A 22,717-nucleotide genomic window follows, 5' to 3' on the forward strand; every position below is an offset into this window, starting at 1 on the left:
GAAACCTGGACACCAAGCTACACCGCAATGCAGAGCGCCTCTCTTGCAGAGTCTGCCACTTGAGTTTGCTAAACATCTCCGTAACGCTATCACGCTTACCAAAGAACCCTGTGATGAAACGCGCCGCTCTTCTTTGGATCTTCTCTATCTCCTCTGTCAACCCGACCTGGTACGGACCCCACACTCATGGACAATACTCAAGTATAGGTCGAAGGAGTGTTTTGTAAACCACCTCCTTTGTTGATGGACTACATTTTCTAAGGACTCTCCCAATGAGTCTCAACTTGCCACCTGCCTTACCAAAAATTAATTTTATATGATCATACCACTTCAAATCGTTCCGCACGCATACTCCCAGATATTTTACAGAAGTAACTACTACCAGTGTTTGTTCCGCTATCATATAATCATACAATAAAGGATCCTTCTTTCTATGTATTCGCAATACATTACATTTTTCTATGTTATGGGTCAGTTGCCACTACCTGCACCAAGTGCCTATCCGCTGCAGATCTTCCTGCATTTCGCTACAATTTTCTAATGCTGCAACTTCTCTGTATACTACAGCATGATCCGCGAAAAGCCGCATGGAACTTCCGACACTATCTACTATGTCATTTATATATATTGTGAAAAGCAATGGTCCCATAACACTCCCCTGTGGCACGCCAGAGGTTACTTTAACGTCTGTAGACGTCTCTCCATTGAGAACAACATGCTGTGTTCTGTTTGCTGAAAACTCTTCAACCCAGCCACACAGCTGGTCTGATGTTCCGTAGGCTCTTACTTTGTTTATCAGTGCGGAACTGTATCGAACGCCTTCCGGAAGTCAAGGAAAATGCATCTACCTGGGAGCCTGTATCTAATACTTTAAGAGGTATGAACAGTTTTTGATCTTTACTACTGTGAAGGCAAGCATTTTAGAGCCCCTGTTTGCTCGACATTTTTCTCTTTTATTTTGGACGATACTACCTCCTCCCAAAACCAGAGAACCAGAGAACTAGAAGAGGTACACAGCCAGAAGTATCAGAACGATTTTCGCTTACAACTACTGCTGCACATACGATAAAACTGAGCATTCGCGTCTCACCTGCTTCTCCAGTTCCTCCCTGGCGTTTGGTGGGAGCTCCGCCACAGCCTCTGGTTTCTTCTTGTTGCGAGGCTCAACAGTTGCATACTGGAACATAGAAGACGGACTGAGTAAACAAAGGAAGTAGGTTACAGTACGCTTGTTCGCCCACTGCTTGAATACTGCTCAGCAGTGTGGGATCCGTACGAGATAGGGTTGATAGAAGATATAGAGAAGATCCAACGGAGAGCAGCGCGCTTCGTTACAGGATCATTTAGTAATCGCGAAAGCGTTACGGAGATGATAGATAAACTCCAGTGGAAGACTGTGCAAGAGAGACGCTCAGTAGCTCGATACGGGCTTTTGTCAAAGTTTCGAGAACATACCTTCACCGAAGAGTCAAGCAGTATATTGCTCCCTCCTACGTATATCTCGCGAAGAGACCATGAGGATAAAATCAGAGAAATTAGAGCCCACACAGAGGCATACCGACAATCCTTCTTTCCACGAACAATACGAGAATGGAATAGAAGGGAGAACCGATAGAGGTACTCAAGGTACCCTCCGCCACACACCGTCAGGTGGCTTGCGGTGTATGGATGTAGATGTAGATGTAGTCATCGCCATTGCGAAACCTTCTCACAAGTAAAACAGTGAGCAGATTCACTCGCACACACCAAGGAAGCTCTAGTATAATTATTGAGACTGTTCTTGGCATTGCCGGCCGGTGTGGTCGAGCGGTTCTAAGCGCTACAGTCTGGAACCGCGCGACCGCTACAGTCGCAGGTTCGAATCCTACCTCGGACATGGATGTGTGTGATGTCCTTAGGTTAGTTAGGTTTAAGTAGTTCTAAGTCTTCGGGACTGATGACCTCAGAAGTTAAGTCCCATAGTGCTCAGAGCCATTTGAACCATTTTTTGTTCCTGACATTATGACGTTCCGCTCGTACAGCTTAACGCGCTGCTCGGTAGCTTGCGAGACGGCGAGCGAGGCAGACCTGGAGCGAACCCGCCTCAGGAGGCAGTTAACAGACGAAGTCACCCGCGCAAAGTTCACTCGTTTCCCAAACAGATCACGCGAACAACTCCCCTCTCTTAGGTTAAGTGCTCATTATACCAAGAGGAAGGGCGTCAGACCAGAAAAATCAAAATCAAACGAATCTTCTGAAATAGTAAAAACATCAGAAACCGTACGATCCACCCACACTTCGGTGTTTCGTTTACAAAAGGCGAGCCGGAGCCGACTATCAAATCTACAACTCACATTCGAAAGTCAACACTTATCTTGTAGTTATTCTTTTGACCAAGGCTGCGAGTCCTTGGCTTCAGGTCATGGTTAGTTGATTTTAAATTTACACTACTGGCCATTAAAATTGCTACACCACGAAGATGACGTGCTACAGACGCGAGATTTAACCGACAGGAAGAAGATGCTGTGATGTGCAAATGATTAGCTTTTCAGAGCATTCACACAAGGATGGCGCCGGTGGTGACACCTACAACGTGTTGACATGAGGAAAGTTTCCAACCGACTTCTCATACACAAACAGCAGTTGACCGGCATTGCCTGGTGAAACGTTGTTGTGATGCCTCATGCAAGGAGGAGAAATGCGTACTATCACGTTTCCGACTTTGATAAAGGTCGGATTGAAGCCTATCGCGATTGCGGTTTATCGCGACATTGACTGTTAGCAGAATATGGAATCGGTGGGTTCAAGAGGGTAATACGGAACGCTGTGTTGGATCCCAACGGCCTCGTATCACTAGCAGTCGAGATGACAGGCATCTTATCCACACGGCTGTAACGGATCATGCTGCCACGCCTCGATCCCTGAGTCAACAGATGGCGACGTTTGCAAGATAACAACCATCTGCACGAACAGTTCGACGACGTTTGCAGCAGCATGGACTATCAGCTCGGAGACCGTGGCTGCTGTTACCCTTGACGCTGCATCACAGGCAGGAGCGCCTGCGATGGTGTACTCAACGACGAACCTGGTTGCACGAATGGCAAAACGTCGTTTTTTCGGATGAATCCAGGTTCTGTTTACAGCATCATGATGGTCGCATCCGTGTTTGACGACATCGCGGTGAACGCACATTGGAGGCGTGTGTTCCTCATTACCATACTGGCGTATCACCCGGCGTGATGGTATGGGGTGCCATTGGTTACACGTCTCGGTCACCTCTTGTTCGCATTGAAGGCACTTTGAACAGTGGACGTTACATTTCACATGTGTTACGACCCGTGGCTCTACCCTTCATTCGATCCCTGCGAAACCCTACATTTCAACAGGATAATGCACGACCGCATGTTGCAGGTCCTATACGGGCCTTTCTGGATACAGAAAATGTTTGACTGCTGCCCTGGCCAGCACATTCTCCAGATCTCTCAGCAACTGAAAACGTCTGGACAATGGTGGCCGAGCAACTGGTTCGTCACAATACGCCAGTCACTACGCTTGATGAGCTGTGGTATCGTGTTGAAGCTGCATGGGTAGCTGTAGCTTTACATGCTATCCAAGTTCTGTTTGACCCAATGCCCAGGCGTATCAAGGCCATTATTACGGCCAGAGGTGGTTGTTCTGGGTACTGATTTCTCAGGATCTATGCACCCAAATTGCGTGAACACGTAATCACATGTCAGTTCTAGTATAATATATTTGTCCAATGAATGCCCGTTTATCATCTGCATTTCTTCTTGGTGTAGCAATTTTAATGGCCAGTAGTGTATGTATGCCTTGTTGTCTTCAGTCCGAAACTGGTTTGACGCAGCTCTCCACGCTACTTTGCCTTGTACAAGCGTCTTCATCTCTTGGTCTCCCTCTACTACTTTTACCCCCCTACACTTCCCTCAAATACCAAGTTGGTCATCCCTTGATGTATCAGAACGTGCCCTATCAACGGACCCCTTCCTCTATTCAGGTTGTGCCACAAATTTCTTTTCTCCCCTTCTCAAGAGTTATCACGTTCTTGTGACATTAACAGCTCTTCTATAGAAATCAATATGGATTCAGCAAACAGAGATCCCGCGAAACTCAGCTCGCTCTGTTCCTCCATGAGATCCACAGCGCAGTGGACAACGGCGCTCAGCCTGATGTGTTCCTTGACTTCAGTAAGGCATTTGACACCATCCCGCATTCCCTTTTAATGAAAAAAATACGAGCTCACGGAGTATTGGAGCTGACCTGAAATTGGGTTCAAGACTTTCTTGCAGATAGAACTCAACACGTCGCTCTTAACGGAACTAAATCGACAGATGTAAAGGTAATATACGGAGTACCACAGGGCAGTGTGATAGGATAGTTGCTGTTCACAATATATAGAAATGATTTAGTAGAAAGCGTCGGATGCTATTTAAGGCTATTCGCAGATTATGCAGTTTTTATACCAAAGTAGCAACGCCAGAAGACAGTAATAATTTGCACAACGACCTGCAGAGAACTAATGAATGGTGCAGACTCTGGCAGTTGACCCTGAACGTAAATAAATGTAACATATTGCGCATACAGAGGAAAAGAAATCCACTACTGTACAGCTACACTATTGATGACAAACAACTGGAGACAGCGTCTGCCGTAAAATATCTGGACGTAACTATGCAGAGTGACCTTAAGTGGAATGAACATATAAAACAGATAGTGGGAAAAGCAGACACAAGACTCAGATTCATCGGAAGAATCTTAAGGAAGTGTAACTCATCCACGAAGGAAGTGGCTTATAAGGCGCTTTTTCACCCGATTTTTGAGTATTATTCATCTATCTGGGATCCCTATCAGGTAGGAGTGATAGAGGAGATAGAGAAGATCCAACGAAGAGCGGAGCGTTTAGTCACGGGATCGTTTAGCTGGCGAGAGAGCGTTACGGAGACGCTAAACAAACTCTACTGGCAGACGTTACAAGAGAGGCGTTGTGCAACACGGAGAGATTTACTATTGAAATTTCGGGACAGCACTTTTTAGGAGGAGTCAAACAACATATTACTTCCCCCCACATACATCTCGCGTATTGACCACGAGGAGAAAATTCGAGAAATTAGAGCCAATACAGAGGCTTGCCGACAATCATTCTTGCCACGCACTATTCCGGAGTGGAACAGGGTTGGAGGGTTCAGATAGTGGTACCAAAAGTACCCTCCGCCACACACCATTAGGTGGCTTGCGTAGTATGATGTAGGTGTAGATATATATTCAGTTCCTCCCCATTAATTACACGATCTACCCATCCACTCTTCATTATTCTTCTGTAGCACCGCGTATCTAGAGCTTGTGTTCTCTTCTTGTCTGAACTGTATATCGTCCACATCTCAGTTTCACACAAGGCTACACTCCACACAAATACGTCCAGGAAAGTCTTCCTAAGACTTGAATCTGTTTCCGATGTTAAAAAATTCCTCTTCTTCAGAAACGCTTTTCTTGCCATTGGACGTGTACATTTTATATCCTCTTTGCTTGGCAATCGTCAGTAATTTTGCTACTCAAATATCAAAACTCATACACTACAGTTGGTTTCTCGTCGCCTAATCTAATTCCCTCAGCATTCAACTACATTCAGTTGTCCTTTTGATGATGTTCGTCATATACCCTGCTTTCGAGACACTACGCATTTCGCTCAGCTGCTCTTCCAAGTCCTTTACTGTCTATGACCGGATTACGAAGTCGTCGGTAAACCTCAAAGTTTTTGTCTCTTGTCCCTGAACTTTAATTCCTACTCCAGATTATTCTTTCGTTGACTTTACTGCTTGCTCGATGTACAGATTGAATAACATCGGCGTTAGGCTACAACCATGTCTCACTCCCTTCTCAACCACTGTTTCCGTGCCATGTCCTTCGACTCTTAACAGCAGTTTGACTCTTATGCAATTTGTATACAAATATTTTCTTACTGTTTTTAATCCCTGTTACAACCACAATATCAATTAGTGCATTAAAAAGTAAACATTCTCAAAAGCTTTCAACTGATTTTCCCCGAGGTCGGCTTCAACCAGTTTTTTCATTCTTCTGTAAATAATTAATTTGATAGTTTGGTAACATTCATATCTATCAACACCTGCTCTTTTTGGAACTGGAATTATTACATTTTTATTAATGTCTGAGGGTATTTCACCTGTCTCATGCATCTTGCACGACAGATGCGATTGTTCTCTCACAGCTCTCACATCCAAGAATCCCAATAATTCCGAATGATTATCATCTGCTCCAGATGCCCTCTTTCAGCTTTGCGCTTTCAGTCAAACATCTCTCGGAGTATCATTTCTGCAACTTCATCTTCATCACCTTTTTCCTTCGCCTGCTACAATATTGCCTTCAAGTTCATCTATCTTCAATAGGATTTCCGTATATTCCTTCTACCTTTTCCCTTCTTAGCATGCTACAGGATCCCAGACTCAGATCTTGATATTCATGTAGCTATTTCTCTTTTGCCCAAAGCTGTCTTTAATTCTGCGTAGGTGGCGTCTATCTGTCCCATAGTAATGCATGGTTGCTCGCCCAGTTAGCCGTGTGGTCTAACGCATGGCTTTCCGGGCGGGAAGGAGCGTCTGGTCCCCGGCACGAATCCGCCCAGTGGACTTGTGTCGAGGTCCGGTGAGCCGGGCAGGCTGTGGATGGTTTTTAGGCGGTTTTCCATCTGCCTCGGCGAATGCGGGCTGGTTCCCCTTATTCCGCGTCAGCTACACTGTCAGCGATTGCTGCGCAAACAAGTTCCCTACATACGTTTACACCACCATTACTCTACCACGCAAACATAGGGGCTACACTCGTCTGGTGTGAGACGTTCCCTTGGAAGGGGGGAGGGGGGGGGGTCCACCGGGGGCTGAACCGCACAATAACCCTGACAGAGTGGTTCAATGTGGGGCGGTGAAGGGGTTAAGTGGACTGCGGTAGTCGTCGTGGGCTGCGGCGGGGTCGGAGCCTCTCCGTCGTTTCTAGGCCCCTGGTTAACATACAATACCATACAATGCATGGTTCGACGGCCTTACATTTGTCCTCTAGCCATTCCTGCTTAGCCATTTTGCACTTTCTGTCAAACTCATTTTGTAGACGTCTGTATTCTTTTTCGCCTGCTTCCTTTTTTCTATTTTCTCTTTTCTTCAGTAAGATTCACACTTCCTCTGTTATCCAAGGATTTCTGATAGACGTCGTCTTTTTACCTGTTAGATTCTCTGCTGCCTTCATAATTTCTTCTCTGAAGTGGGTATTCGTGTTCTACTGCATTCTTTTGCCATGTTTCATTCAATCGTTACCTAATGCTCCCTCTGAAACTCGCAACAACCTCTGGATCGTTTAGATTATGTAGGGCTCATTACCTTAATTTAATACCTCTTTATAAATTTAATCTACAGTTCATAGATAATAAATTATGGTATGAGTCCACATCTGCCATTGGAAATGCCTTACATTTTTAAAACATGTTTTCTAAATCTCTGTCTTACAGTTATACAGCGACTCCATGTTTGCAATTATACAGCAGTTTCATGTCTACAATTACATAGCGCGTCCAGGTCTCTTCCAAGCGTATAAAACTTTTACATGATCTTTAAACCAAGTGTTAGCGATCATTAAATTGTGGCCTGTGCAAAATTCTACCAGACAGCTTTGTCTTTTATTCCTTTCCCCCAGTCCATATTCTCCTAGTATTTTTCCTTCTCTTCCTTTTCCTAGTATCCAATTCCAGTTCCTCGTGGCATTTCAGTTTCCGCCTTCCTTAAATATCTGAATAATTTCCTGTATCGCAACATAAAGTCTCTGAATATCTTCATCATCTGCGGAGTTAGTTGTCATATAAACTTGTATTTCTGTGGTTAGTGTTGCTTTCGTGTCTGTCTTGCCTGCGATAAAGCGCTCACTATGCTGATCGAAAAGAGTTACCCACATTCCCATTTTGTTATTCATTATTAGGACTACCCCTCCATTACCTCGATTTGATTTCGTATGCATAATCCTTTACTCAACTGACCGGAACGGCTTTTCTACCTGCCACCCGATTTCACTAATTTCACTACATTTAACTTGAACCCATCCCTTTACCTTCTTGAATTCTCTAACATATGTTTGCGAATAAGGGATCTAACATTCTTGCTCAAACCTGCAGATTGCCAGTCTTGTGTTTCCTGATTACGATATCATCCTGAGTGGACCCCGTCTGGAGTTTCGAATGGGTGGCTATTTTGCGCCTGAAAATCTTTCAGAAGACGATGCCATCATGAGTAAACCATGCAGTAGATTTGCAGGTCTTCGAGAAAAATAACGGCTGCAGTTTGTCCCAGCTTTCAGCTATTCGTAGTAGCAGGCCATGTTGATTAATGTTAGAAAGCCAGATCAGTCAATCCTCAACACTGTTTCCACTGCAGTTAATGCAAACTGCTGCGCCTGTTCACGAAACACATATTGTATCTGGCCTCTCAACAGTTACCCCTCCATTGATACAGCTATCTGTATCGTTCAGGAACGCAAGCCAACACACCTCGGTAAAGTCCATGGTTCACAGAAATTTATAAATAAAAAACAAAACTTTGCCACATCTTTGTTTATTATCGTCGGAAAGAAACTAAAAATCGGCCCACTTCAGTATGCTTACATCTCATTGTTGCCATAAAACTGTCTAGTACAACATAATCGTCCGAAGCTACGGCTCCCGTCAGTTTGCTAGTAACTCGCCTAATTCACTGAAGACTCTCCAGAACTGCTCACAACTGCCCACCTAAAAGTGAGGCGACTACGTTTAAACGGCGGCTTGTGACGTCATTCTTATGGTATCAAACAAAGTATACGTTAGAATTAGAAGCTGTCTTATGAAACAAATACCCATGTATAAAATTTCCAGTTATGCTGAAGGCAAATTTGTCGTATGATTCACTGGAGCAAACTAGTATTCGAAGATCTTCCCAAATTGCCGATTAAGTCTCCTATGCTGGTAATATTTACAATACACTGATTGAGCCTGCATATACGGGCATAGAAGGGTTACAAACATACAAAAACGAAAATTAGCACAAAAATTTCATAATACAAACCAAAAAAATCAGTTTCAATTATACATCACACGATTGCATCTTCATCACAAATTCCAAATCTATGCTGGGATTTTTCTAAGGCAAATTATGTCATACATTGGAATTCTCCTTAATCAATATACTCTAAGTAGTATCAAATGGAAACGAGACAGGTGAAAAAAAGTAAACATACTTTTTATTATTTCAAAAGTAATCTACGTAACTGTTAATACACTCCTGGAAATTGAAATAAGAACACCGTGAATTGATTGTCCCAGGAAGGGGAAACTTTATTGACACATTCCTGGGGTCAGATACATCACATGATCACACTGACAGAACCACAGGCACATAGACACAGGCAACAGAGCATGCACAATGTCGGCACTAGTACAGTGTATATCCACCTTTCGCAGCAATGCAGGCTGCTATTCTCCCATGGAGACGATCGTAGAGATGCTGGATGTAGTCCTGTGGAACGGCTTGCCATGCCATTTCCACCTGGTGCCTCAGTTGGACCAGCGTTCGTGCTGGACGTGCAGACCGCGTGATACCACGCTTCATCCAGTCCCAAACATGCTCAATGGGGGACAGATCCGGAGATCTTGCTGGCCAGGGTAGTTGACTTACACCTTCTACAGCACGTTGGGTGGCACGGGATACATGCGGGCGTGCATTGTCCTGTTGGAACAGCAAGTTCCCTTGCCGGTCTAGGAATGGTAGAACGATGAGTTCGATGACGGTTTGGATGTACCGTGCACTATTCAGTGTCCCCTCGACGATCACCAGTGGTGTACGGCCAGTGTAGGAGATCGCTCCCCACACCATGATGCCGGGTGTTGGCCCTGTGTGCCTCGGTCGTATGCAGTCCTGATTGTGGCGCTCATCTGCACGGCGCCAAACACGCATACGACCATCATTGGCACCAAGGCAGAAGCGACTCTCATCGCTGAAGACGACACGTCTCCATTCGTCCCTCCATTCACGCCTGTCGCGACACCACTGGAGGCGGGCTGCACGATGTTGGGGCGTGAGCGGAAGACGGCCTAACGGTGTGCGGGACCGTAGCCCAGCTTCATGGAGACGGTTGCGAATGGTCCTCGCCGATACCCCAGGAGCAACAGTGTCCCTAATTTGCTGCGAAGTGGCGGTGCGGTCCCCTACGGCTCTGCGTAGGATCCTACGGTCTTGGCGTGCATCCGTGCGTCGCTGCGGTCCGGTCCCAGGTCGACGGGCACGTGCACCTTCCGCCGACCACTGGCGACAACATCGATGTACTGTGGAGACGTCACGCCCCACGTGTTGAGCAATTCGGCGGTACGTCCACCCGGTCTCCCGCATGCCCACTATACGCCCTCGCTCAAAGTCCGTCAACTGCACATACGGTTCACGTCCACGCTGTCGCGGCATGCTACCAGTGTTAAAGACTGCGATGGAGCTCCGTATGCCACGGCAAACTGGCTGACACTGACGGCGGCGGTGCAGAAATGCTGCGCAGCTAGCGCCATTCGACGGCCAACACCGCGGTTCCTGGTGTGTCCGCTGTGCCGTGCGTGTGATCATTGCTTGTACAGCCCTCTCGCAGTGTCCGGAGCAAGTATGGTGGGTCTGACACACCGGTGTCAATGTGTTCTTTTTTTCCATTTCCAGGAGTGTACATTTAGTTCACTGTGAGCTATGACGGTCAGTACCTTCATGGAAAAATATTTGCGGTTGCCTAAAGAAACCAAGATCGTACCGGGTGTGCGCCTTTTCGTCTGAAGCACATCGACGGTCACGAATATCTTTCTTCGGGGCTCCAAATGTATGGCTATCGCATATCGAGAGATTGGGAAATTTTCGAAATTTGTGGTAAGTTCCTATGGGACCAAACTGCTGACGTCGTCGGTCCCTAGGCTTACACTCTACGTAATCTAACTTGAACTAACTTACGCTAAGGACAACACAGACACCCATGCCCGAGGGAGGATTCGAACCTCGGACGGGGGGAACCGCGCGAAGTGTGGCAAGTCGTCTCAGATCACGTGGCAAGAGTCTGGGACTCTGTGGAGGAAGTGTAAGGGCTTCCAGCAAAAGCTCTGTACTGTACTCGAAACAAGCTTGGCAGGAAAATGCCTGGCAGACGTTGGCTAGCATGAATCGACTACTCTGCAGAAGATTCGCTGGGAAGCCCTTATACGTCCTCCACAGATTCTCGCTCTTTTCCCATGGCATTTCTTTTCTTTTTTTTTTTTTTTTTTTTTTGCGCCCTGAAGAAAGACATTCTTGGCCGTCGCTTTACTTCACACGAAGAGGTGCACCCCTGGTACGATCTCGGTTATGTAGGCTACCGCAAATTTTTTCTATGAAAGCACTGACCGTCTTGTCTCACAGTAGGATAAATGAAGTAACAGTTACAGGGATTACTTTTTAAACATTAAACTGTTTGCTTACTCTTATTTTCGTGTCCGCAGCTCGTGGTCGTGTGGTTGCGTTCTCGCTTCCCACGCCCGGGTTCCCGGGTTCGATTCCCGGCGGGGTCAGGGATTTTCTCTGCCTCGTGATGACTGGGTGTTGTGTGATGTCCTTAGGTTAGTTAGGTTTAAATAGTTGTAAGTTCTAGGTGACTGATGACCATAGATGTTTAGTCACATACTGCTCAGAGCCATTTGCACCATTTATTTTTCTTTTTTCGTCTGCCTCGTTTTCATTCGACTGCCGCTTATATATAGGGTTATTCTAAATGATGGACCCATTTCCAAAACTTCGTATTTGTTAAAGTACAGATCCAAAATGAAGAAGCTTTACATCAATGAAAAGAGGAAGTTTCAAAGTTTTTTTTCATGTTTGATATCAATTTAATAATTTGTCATTAATTAGTTTTTAATAATTATTTACTGATAAATGTTATAAATGTTCAATGTGGCCACTGTTAGCTCCACGGCAAACATCAGTAGCCAAACTCGAACCACATACGCGAAAGCGTATCTGCTGTTCTTGAGTGCATGGCAGCAGTGATACGGTTCCACAGATCGTTCAGATTGGTTGGTAGAGGCGGGACGTAAACAGGTCCCTTCTCACAACCCGATAAGAAACAGTCACAGGGTGTGAGATCAGGAGATCTCGGTGGCCAGAAGTGAAGAGCCAGCTCCTCAAGTCCCCTGCGACCGATTCAGTGCTGAGGAAGGGAGTCATTCAAAACAGCCTCGTACATCACGGTGCCAATGGTCATGGACCTTCATCCTGTTGGAAAATGAAGTTCTGGGAGTCTTCCATGACTTGAGGGAACAGCCATTGTCCCAACAAGTCCAGGTACGTGATTCCCATTACAGTTATTTCTGTAAAGAAAAATGGTCCATAAACCTTTGTACAGGATACGACACAGAACACTTTTGATCTTCGGTGAGTCTCTTTCGCATTGCAATGGTAAATGTCGATTTTCCAAACCCCATATGCGAAAAATATGTCTGTTGACTTTTCCATTAAGGTGGAATGTTGCTTCATCGCTAAAAATAACACGCTGTTGAAATGCGTCATCCTCCATCTTTGCTAGCACATAACCACAATATCCGAGACGCTTCTCTTTGTCTCTAGGGTTGTGAGCCTGCCCAAGTCGTAATCGGTAGGGCTTGTACAGCAAACACAGTCTCAGAACTTTCCATACAGTTGGTTGGGGTATTCCAAGTTCTCGACTGGCTTTATTGGTAGACTTACTGGGACTGCGCACAAATATTTCTTGAATCCGTCGGACAACATCCTCTGACCCACGTGGTCGGCCCGTGATTTTCCCTTTGCACACATTCCCAGTTTGTTTAAATTGCTTAAACAAACGACCAATGCTTTTGCGAGTTGGAGGTTGAATACCGAATTTGGTACGAAATGCCCGTTGCACTGCAATTTGGGACTCACTTTTCGCGAACTCAAGAATGCAGAAAACCTTGTGCTTCACAGTCGCCATCTCACTCACAACTGACAGTGAAACGGGCTGACGGCCCCTTGTCGCGAGAACTCTACTGGCCGCTTTTGAAACCATCACCGCCCGGACGCCTCGCCCGCCCCGGCCGGAGTGGCCGAGCGGTTCTGGACGCTACAGTCTGGAACCGCGCGACCGCTACGGTCGCAGGTTCGAATCCTGCCTCGGGCATGGATGTTTGTGATGTCTTTAGGTTAGTTAGGTTTAAGTAGTTCTAAGTTCTAGGGGACTTATGACCACAGCAGTTGAGTCCCATAGTGCTCAGAGCCATTTGAACCTCGCCCGCCTAAATCTTTAGAACTTCCTCTTTTCATTGGTATAAAGCTTGTTCTTTTTGGATTTGTACTTAAATACATACGAAGTTTTGAAAATGGGTCCATCATTTAGAATAACCCTGTAATTAAGAAAACGACATTCGGATAAAAGAAATTATCTCATATATACAGGTAATTCGCTGTTGCCGTGGTCTGTGGTACTTGGTTTAGCTGTGGTTAACACTTACACTTCATAATCGCTTCAGCAACCAACAAAGTTGAAACATCCTTCATGGATTTGTGACCCAGGCAACATCCAGTGACTAGTCCACGTTCGAAATGACGGAGCTCTCCAGGTCGACCCACTCTGCTGTGACTGTTTCTCTAGTAGCAACACATTAGGCCACACCTACTTTTATGTTGGCGGCGACGCCTCACGTGACATGTAGTGGTCACTTCCGCATTAAATACGGGCATTGGAATAAATTTGGTCGGGTAGTGTAGATCGCACTACCCGCGGCGGGCCTTACGTTACACAGCCCTGAGTTGCGCAACGAAGCACAATCGAGCTGCGGGCAGAGCGTCCCAGAGTGTCTCTAAGAGCTACAACACCAAGAGGAATTGCTTCTTGCCAAGATCAATGTGTAGAGTTTTTTCACAGTCACCTACATTATTTACGAAAAAATACAGTCATATCACCAACAAGAATTACATTTTCACGTCCACTATGCCCTCTTAACCATACATAAATAGCCTCATCAGAGCCAACATCACACTGACCGTGAGTTATTAAAATAAAAGCCATACACGACATAAATAAGGTGAACCTATATCTCTGTTATAACTTTCAGATACATTCATGTTGTTGTCATCTTCAGTTCAGACACTGGTTTGATGCAGCTCTCCATGCTACTCTATCCTGTGCAAGCTTCTTCATCTCCCAGTACCTACTGCAGCCTACATCCTTCTGAATTTGCTTAGTGTATTCGTCTCTTGGTCTCCCTCTACGATTTTTATCCTCTACGCTGCCCTCCAATACTAAATGGGTGATCCCTTGATGCCTCAGCACATGTACTACCAACCGATCCCTTCTTCTAGTCAAGTTGTGCCACAATTTCCTCTTCTCCCCAATCTGTTCAGTACCTCCTCATTAGTTACTTGATCTACCTATATAATCTTCAGCATTCTTCTGTAGTCACCACATTTCGAAAGCTTCTATTCTCTTCTTGTCTAAACTATTTATCGCCCATGTTTCACTTCCATACATGGCTACACTCCATACAAATACTTTCACGAAAGACTTCCTGACACTAAAATCTATACTCGATGTTAACAAATTTCTCTTCTTCAGAAACGCTTTTCTTACCACTGCCAGTCTACATTTTATATTCTTTCTACTTCGACCATCATTAGTTATTTTGCTGGGAAACAGAAAAACTTATCTACTACTTCAAGCGTCTCATTTCGTAGTCTAATTTCCTCAGCATCGCCTGACACTACATTCCATTATCCTCGTTTTGCTTTTGTTGATGTTCATCTCGTATCCTGCCTCCAAGACACTGTTCATTCCGTTCAACTGCTCTTCCGTTTCCTTTGTTTCTGTAAAAACTGTAATTAGCCTTTCGCTACCTGAATTTTACATTTACCACCTTCAGAATTTGAAAGAGAGTATTTCAGTCAACATTGTTAAAAGCTCTTTCTTAGTCTACAAATGCTAGGAACGTAGGTCGCCTTTCCTTAACCTATCTTCTAAGATACGTCATAGCGTCAGTACCGCCTCGCGTCTTCCAACATTTCGACGGAATCCAAACTGATCTTTCCCGAGGTCGGCCTCTACCAGTATTTCCATTCGTCTGTAAAGAATTAATGTTAGTATTTTGCAGCCGTGACTTACTAAACTGATAGTTCGGTAATTTTCAGACCTGTCGACACCTGCTTTCTTTGGGATTGGAATTATTATATTCTTCTTGAAGTCTGAGGGTATTTCGCCTGTCTCATACATCTTGCTCACCAGATGGTAGAGTTTTGACAGTGCTGGCTCTCCCAAGGCTATCAGTATTTCTAATGCAATGTTGTCTACTACCGGGGCCTTGCTTCGACTCAGGTCTTTCAGTGCTCTGTCAAGCTCTTCACACGGTATCATGTCTCCCATTTCATCTTCATCTACATCCTCTTCCAGTTCCATGATATTGTCCTCAAGTATATTGCCCTTGTATAGACCCTCTATATACTCCTTCCATCTTTCTGCTTTCCCTTCTTTGCTTAGAACTTGGTTTCCGTCTGAGCTCTTGATATGCACACAAGTGGTTCTCTCTTCTCCAAAGGTCTCTTTAATTTTCCTGTAGGCAGTATCTATCATACTCCTAGTGAGATAAGCTTCTACATCTTTACATTTGTCCTCTAGCGATCCCTGCTTAGCCAAGTTGCACTTCCTGTCGATTTCGTTTTTGAGACGTTTGTATTCGTTTTTGCCTGCTCCGTTTACTAAATTTTCATATTTTCTACTAAAGTACGAAAACTAATCACATCATGGTCGCTGAAACTTTCAAGGCCACCAATTTCACTAATAGTATCACGAGTAATAGCAACGGCCAACCAGCTGCGACCATGTGAAAGACAATCAGCTTTAAAAATTCTAAAATTCAACACTGCTCCGACCGAGCGAGGTGGCGCAGTGGTTAACGCACTGGACTCGCATTCGGGAGGACGACGTTTCAATCCCGCGTCCGGCCATCCTGATTTAGGTTTCCAGTGATTTCCCTAAATCGCTCCAGGAAAATGCCGGGATGGTTCCTTTGAAAGGACTGGCCTACTTCCTTCCCCGTCCTTCCCTAATCTGATAAGACCGATGACCTCGCAGTTTGGTCTCTTCCCCGAAACAACCCAACCCGACTCAACACTGCTCCCAAAAAAACACAATGGCCATCAACAGGCTGGAAAAGCTCCATTTCCTTCCAACTTGACTTGATCCTCCGTAACTCCGTAACTATAGTCTGTGTCATAATGTTTACATCGTCAACAACTTTGCAAAAAGTACCACATTGTTAAAAGCTGCACCTATGACGACTCATATCTGTGAGTCGTTCAATGCAGTTGTCTGGCAGTGAGACTGGAAGTCACGCCGCTTCTATAGCCGCAACTTTCGGCGCTTCAGAAATGTACGAGGGTGAGTCAAATGAAAACCTTAAATATTTTTTAAATATTATTCATTGTGCAGAAGTAGTACAAAGCTGTATCACTTTTCAACATAATCTCCCCCACGCTCAATGCAATTCCTCCAGCGCTTACAAAGTGCATAAATTTCTGTAGAAAAAAATTCTGTTGGTAGTCCACGCAACCACTCATGCACCGCGTGGTGTACCTCTTCATGAGAACGGAACTTCTTTCCTCCCATTGCGTCTTTGAGTGGTCCAAACGTATGGAAATCACTTGGGGCAAGGTCTGGTGAGTATGGTGCATGAGGAAGACACTCAAAATGCAGGTCTGTGATTGTTGCAACTGTTGTACGGGCAATGTGGCACCTTGCATTATCATGTTGCAAATGGACACCTGCTGACAGCAATCCACGTCGCTTTGATTTGATTGCAGGCCGCAGATGATTTTTTAGGAGATCTGTGTATGATGCACTGGTGACAGTGGTCCCTCTAGGCACGTAATGCTCCAAAATGACGTCTTTCTCGTTCCAAAAGAGAGTCAACATAACCTTCCCTGCTCATGGTTCTGTTCGAAACTTCTTCGGTTTTGGTGATGAGGAATGGCGCCATTCCTTGCTCGCTCTCTTCGTTTCCGGTTGGTGGAAGTGAACCCAGGTTTCGTCCCCAGTAACGATTCTTGCAAGGAAGCCATCACCTTCTCGTTCGAAGTTCTTCAGAAGCATCAACACGTCGTTCTCTCATTTCAGGAGTCAGCTGCCGTGGCATCCATCTTGCAGACACTTTATGAAATTGGAGCACAATGTGGTGTGATGACCCATGACTAATCTGTAAACATGCTGCATTGTCATTCAGTGTCACTCGGCGGCTTTCCTTCACTATGGCTTCAACTGCTGCAATGGTCTGTGGAGTCACAACTCGTTGTGCCTGACCTGGACGAGGAGCATCTTCCACTGAAGTCACACCATTTGCGAACTTCCTACTCCATTCGTAGACTTGCTGCTGTGACAAACATGCATCACCGTACTGAATCTTCATTCGTCGATGAATTTCAATAGGTTTCACACGTTCACTACGCAAAAACCGAATAACAGAACGCTGTTCTTCCCTGGTGCAAGTCGCAAGTGGGGCGGCCATCTTTGTACTGATACTGCATCTGCAATATGCTGCCACCTACAGGCCATTCTACATGCTGTTTGCAGAACAACTGCGTGTTGTGTAATTGTAAGAATTCGAGCTGCGAATTACAGAGTGACACTGAGAGCATCCCAGTGTGCCCCTAGTATTTTCTAGATATCTAGTGTAAAGAGAACAAACTGTCTTTCGTACACCCTCAGACGGTAGACTGTGAAAGTGCTAATGGCACTCTGATTTTCTTTCCAGTTTGTTCACAAACTCACTGCTGCAGTTTTAAAGGCTGTAATAAAAGGGAGGCGGAAACAAACTGAGAATGAAGCGATGCGGCCTTACCAGACTCTCGGCCCTGGTGGAGCGCTCGAACTCCTCCATCCTCTCCCGCTGCTGGCGCTCCCTCATCTGCTGCACCACCATGCTCTCCTGTAACAGAGTGAGAGGAACGCACGGTATCAGCTTAGTTGACTTTTCTGTAACTTCCGTGGGCCATGTTTGTGATATCCTTCCATGACGTAGAACGTGTCATGAGGCTTGCAAGCACGATACATTACCTCTCTGGAAACATGGCAAAAAAAAAAAAAAGGCCCCGGGAGTAGACAACATTCCATTAGAGCTACTGATAGCCTCGGGAGAACCAACCAAGACAAAACTCTACCACCTGGTGAGCAAGATGTATGAGACAGACGAAATACCCTCGGACTTCAAGAAGAATTTAATAATTCCAGTCCCAAAGAAGTAGATGATAACAGGTGTGAAAATTACCGAACTATCAGTTTAATAAGTCACAGCTGCAAAATACTGACACTAATTCTTTACAGACGAATGGAAAAACTGGTAGAAGCCACCCTCGGGGAAGATCAGTTTGGATTCCTTCGAAATGTTGGAACACGCGAGGCAATACTGACCCAACGACTTATCTTAGAGAATACATTAAGGAAAAGCAAACCTACAATTCTAGCATTTGTAGAGTAGGAGAAAGCTTTTGATAATGTTGACTGGAATACTCTCTTTAAAATTCTGAAGGTGGCAGGGGTAAAATACAGCGAGCGAAAGGCTGTTTACAATTTGTACAGAAACCAGATGGCAGTCATAAGAGTCGAGCGGCATGAAAGGGAAGCAGTGGTTGGGAAGGGAGTGAGACAGGGTTGTAGCCTATCCCCGATGTTATTCAATCTGTATATTGAGCAAGCAGTAATGAAATCAAAAGAAAAATACGGAATAGGAATTAAAATCCATGGAGACAGCAAAGGATTTGGAAAAGCAGTTCAGTGGAATGAACAGTGTCATGAAGGAGGGTATAAGATGAACATATACAAAAGCAAAACGAGGATAATGGAATGTAGTCTAATTAAGTCAGGTGATGGTGGGAGAATTAGATTAGGAAATGAGACACTTAAAGTAGTAGATGAGTTTTTCTATTTTTGGAGCAAAATAACTGATGATGGTCACAGTAGAAAGAATATAAAATGTAGACTGGCAGCGGTGAGAAACGCGTTTGTGAAGAGAAATTTGTTAACATCGAGTATAGATTTTAGTGTCAGGAAGTCTTCTGTGAAAGTATTTGTATGGAGTGTAGCCATGTATGGAAGTGAAACATGGACCATAAATACTTTAGACAAGAAGAGAATAGAAGCTTTCGAAATGTGGTGCTACAGACGAATGCTGTAGATTAGATGGGTAGTCACGTAACTAATGAGGAGGTATTGAATAGAATTGGGGAGAAGAGAAATTTATGGCGCAACTTGACTAGAAGAAGGGATAGGTTGTTAGGACACGTTCTGAGGCATGAAGGGATCACCAATTTAGTATTCTTGGAAACCGTCGAGGGTAAAACTCGTAGAGGGAGAACAAGAGATGAATAGACTAAGCAGATTCAGATGGATGTAGTTTGCAATAGTTACTCGGAGATGAAGAAGCTTGCACAGGATAGAGTAGCATGGAGAGCTGCATCAAACCAGTCTCTGGACTGTAGACCACAAAAACAACAACATGGCAACATGCTGGTTACTTATGTAATGTGATTTTTTGTTTTAGTTTTATGCTACTCCTAGTGCAAAATTTGATAAATTTACCCAGCCACCTAGATACGGTATCTATTTAGAAACAAATCTATACAGCATAAGGAGTGATAAAGAATAAATCATGTCAACTCCGTTTTAAAACTTTCATTATCTGCCAGCATCTTTGATTCACAAGCAAGCTGACCAATAATTTTTTGACTGCACATTTGTGTGCTATTCTTTACAAGGGAAGAGTTAAGTTGTGAATAGCTGAGGCTCTTTTTTGTTCCTAGTGTCATGCACGCTTATTCGTAAATGCTGGGTGGTTGTAATTAAAAAGACACTTTTCCGAGTGGTGCAGTGCGGGTTGTATACGTCGCAGGACGCTGAAACATCGTATGCACGTTTATCAATCGATGTGCTCCGGAGTACGCTGAAAAAATAATAGTTTCACTTTCTCCCACCAGGCGAAAAAATGGCGCTGTAAGCAGTCAAAAAGTGGTGTGGTACCAGAAAAAGTGGACGAACGATCGAACACATAATAATGGCTGTTCGGGTAGTTTTATTATGGTATTGTTACAAGCTACAACATGTGTTCCAATTGGTTTCCCGACTCAGCAACGTGCTGCATCTGTAATATGACAAGATCAACAGTTGCTCGCGGCACAACCAGTGCAATCAGAGTGCTATGCCATCATATGCTGCCTTGCAGATCAGAAAGAGTCCGGATACATTCCTGGTGGGCATGTTCTTTCAGATATCCTCACAGCCTGAAGTCAGATCGTTTTTGATCAGGGGATCAGAAAAGCCACACATCTTGAAACTGCCCAGAGATGATGCAGTCATTACATAAGTTTTCTCGAGGTACATGTTTCACCTGGCAAGTGACATATGGTGTCATCTCATTTTGCATCAGAGTAGTGGTGTGGACGGAGTTGTGTTCTTGCAGAGCTCGAATCACATGTTGCCAATGGAGGGCCTTATAATATGCAGATATCACTATGCACAAAACAGGCCTGCAAGGTGTCATCTGCTCGAAGAACAACGGGCCGAGTTGAAGGAGCTTGTGAAACCATACAACACAGTCACATAAGATGAGTGCAGTGAATGTTTTTGCACAACACGTGGACGAGTGCACCACCCCATGCAACCGTCCTGTGCATTCACAGCGCCGTGCTGAGTAAAATGTGGCTTGTCCATTCAAAGAATATTCCCTGGCCGCAAGTCCTCCATTTCCATGTGTGTTAAAAACGAAGCGCAAAGTCACGGCGTTGCAGCCTATCTTCGGGCTTCATTTGGTCCGCATTCCGAACCTTCTACGGATACCAGACCAAAATGCGCCGCAAACTCTTTTTGACTGTTCGCTGCGGGAGAGAGAATTCCCTCGACACAGCTCGAACACTGGCCACAGAATTTGAGTCACGTGCTTCGCGGTCTTCTAACTGCAGCAACTTCATCAACAGTTGCCATGGGAATGGACCACTTCCCTGTCCCTGCTGCTCCACACGATTCACCTTTTCTTCTAATTTTTTGTTCATGTTTTTCAGCCCATTTGAGAACATGGGGCGTATTCGCAGCTGTTTCCGTCGACGATATTTCCCCAATACAGCGCTCCTATAGCGGCCGTTTTGATAAAGCAATCAGCGCAAAGTCTTTCTTCTCAATAGCCATTGCGTTCCACACATAAAACTTCAACCTCCTTAACCCTTTACACCAACAGTCACTTCGCAAAAGAACTCAACATGCATAGCTAAGTGACAATCAGTGTACTGACGTCCAAATGGGAAACATTTTACATTCTGACTGCTTACAGCTCCACATTTTCAACTTGTGGCACAAAGTGCTACTATTATTTTTTGTCAGCATAATCCACGAGCGCACCGATTCAAGAACATACCCAGGATGTTCCTGCGTCCTGCGACGTATACATCCCGCACTGCAACAGTTGGAACGCTGTCAGTTAAATAATAACCAACCGGGTACTTCCGTGGTTTCGAAAGACTACTGCCACAAAAAGAATAAGACATACAAAAAACTGGCAGGTATCAGTGGATAAAGCATCTCAAACAGTTTCGATTCGTAATATGTGCCGCGGCACATTAGAGGGCAGCCGTGTCACAACAGGTCGAAAACTCATCCGCTCCATATTGTTGCATCGGCCTCGTTCCTGCAGATAGACAAACCATTGAATAGTTATACAAAGCAATCCGCTTTTATCCCTTTCTGGACAGTTAATATTAGCGAATTTAATCAACTACACATACGTATTGACATTTGATGCACCACAAACGGTTCCAGTATTCCCCACCTATGAACTGGGTTAAAAATTTTGAGAAATGCTCTATCCACCCATATGTGTCTATTTTCTGTAAATGTTGTAGTTTTAATGAAGTTGTCCACTCAAATCACGAAGATACTTAGGAATAACACTGTATATATGACTCTAGATATTATTATCAAATTCTCCCTAATGCTTCACAATACAGTCATACATCTGTCGCGAATGAGCAGCGTGAAGTATTGTGAGTGTATAGCGAAGGGTATACGAGGTGCGACAATAAAGTAATGAGACTTATTTTCTTTGCAATATGTGGCACCCCTACAGGCTTGCGTAGGCACAATATCTTTGACCTTGGTCTATAAGCTGCTTCTAGTCCAAGCGGCACATCGATGCAACTGCTCAGTCGTGAGTTGTGCTGTAATATGTTAACACGTGTTTCTGTCTCTCGTCACGGATATGGAACTGCATAATATTGCGCAATGGTATGCCATTTCTTTTTGCGTTAAATTGGGTGAAAACGCGACGACAACTTACCGTAAGCTTCAGAAGGCTTTTGGAGAGGAGGTTATGTCAAGAGCTCAAGTTTTTCGTTGGCATAAAATATTTAGTGAAGGCAGAACGAATATTGAAGATGAAGACCGCAGTGGACGACCATCAACCTCACGGACGGATGTCAACTTGGCCAGGGTGCGTGAACTCGTACGATCTGATTGAAGATTATCCGTGAAAATGATTGAAGAAGAACTGAACATCAATCGAGAAACGGTTCGTCTAATGATAACTGAAGATCTTGGTATGAGAAAGATTTGTGCAAAAATGGTCCCCAAAAATCTCACACCACAACAGCGAGAAACATGGAAAAATGTGGCAGCCGATCTGTTA

At 44.7% G+C, this 22,717-nt stretch overlaps 1 protein-coding gene across 1 annotated transcript in view; it reads right to left on the reverse strand.

The window, feature by feature from the left end:
- The window catches only part of LOC126424670 (trichohyalin-like), a 187,267-nt gene that overhangs the window by 152,874 nt on the left and 11,676 nt on the right, over nt 1–22,717 (reverse strand). The window contains exons 3-4 of the mRNA XM_050087400.1: nt 17,891–17,977; nt 1,091–1,177 (exon numbers count right to left, since the gene is read on the reverse strand). Coding sequence (XP_049943357.1) covers nt 1,091–1,177; nt 17,891–17,977 — 174 coding nt within the window. The remainder of the gene's footprint in view (nt 1–1,090; nt 1,178–17,890; nt 17,978–22,717) is intronic.

This window comes from Schistocerca serialis, chromosome 10 (genome assembly GCF_023864345.2).
Source record: "Schistocerca serialis cubense isolate TAMUIC-IGC-003099 chromosome 10, iqSchSeri2.2, whole genome shotgun sequence".
Classification (NCBI taxonomy): Eukaryota; Metazoa; Arthropoda; class Insecta; order Orthoptera; family Acrididae; genus Schistocerca; species Schistocerca serialis.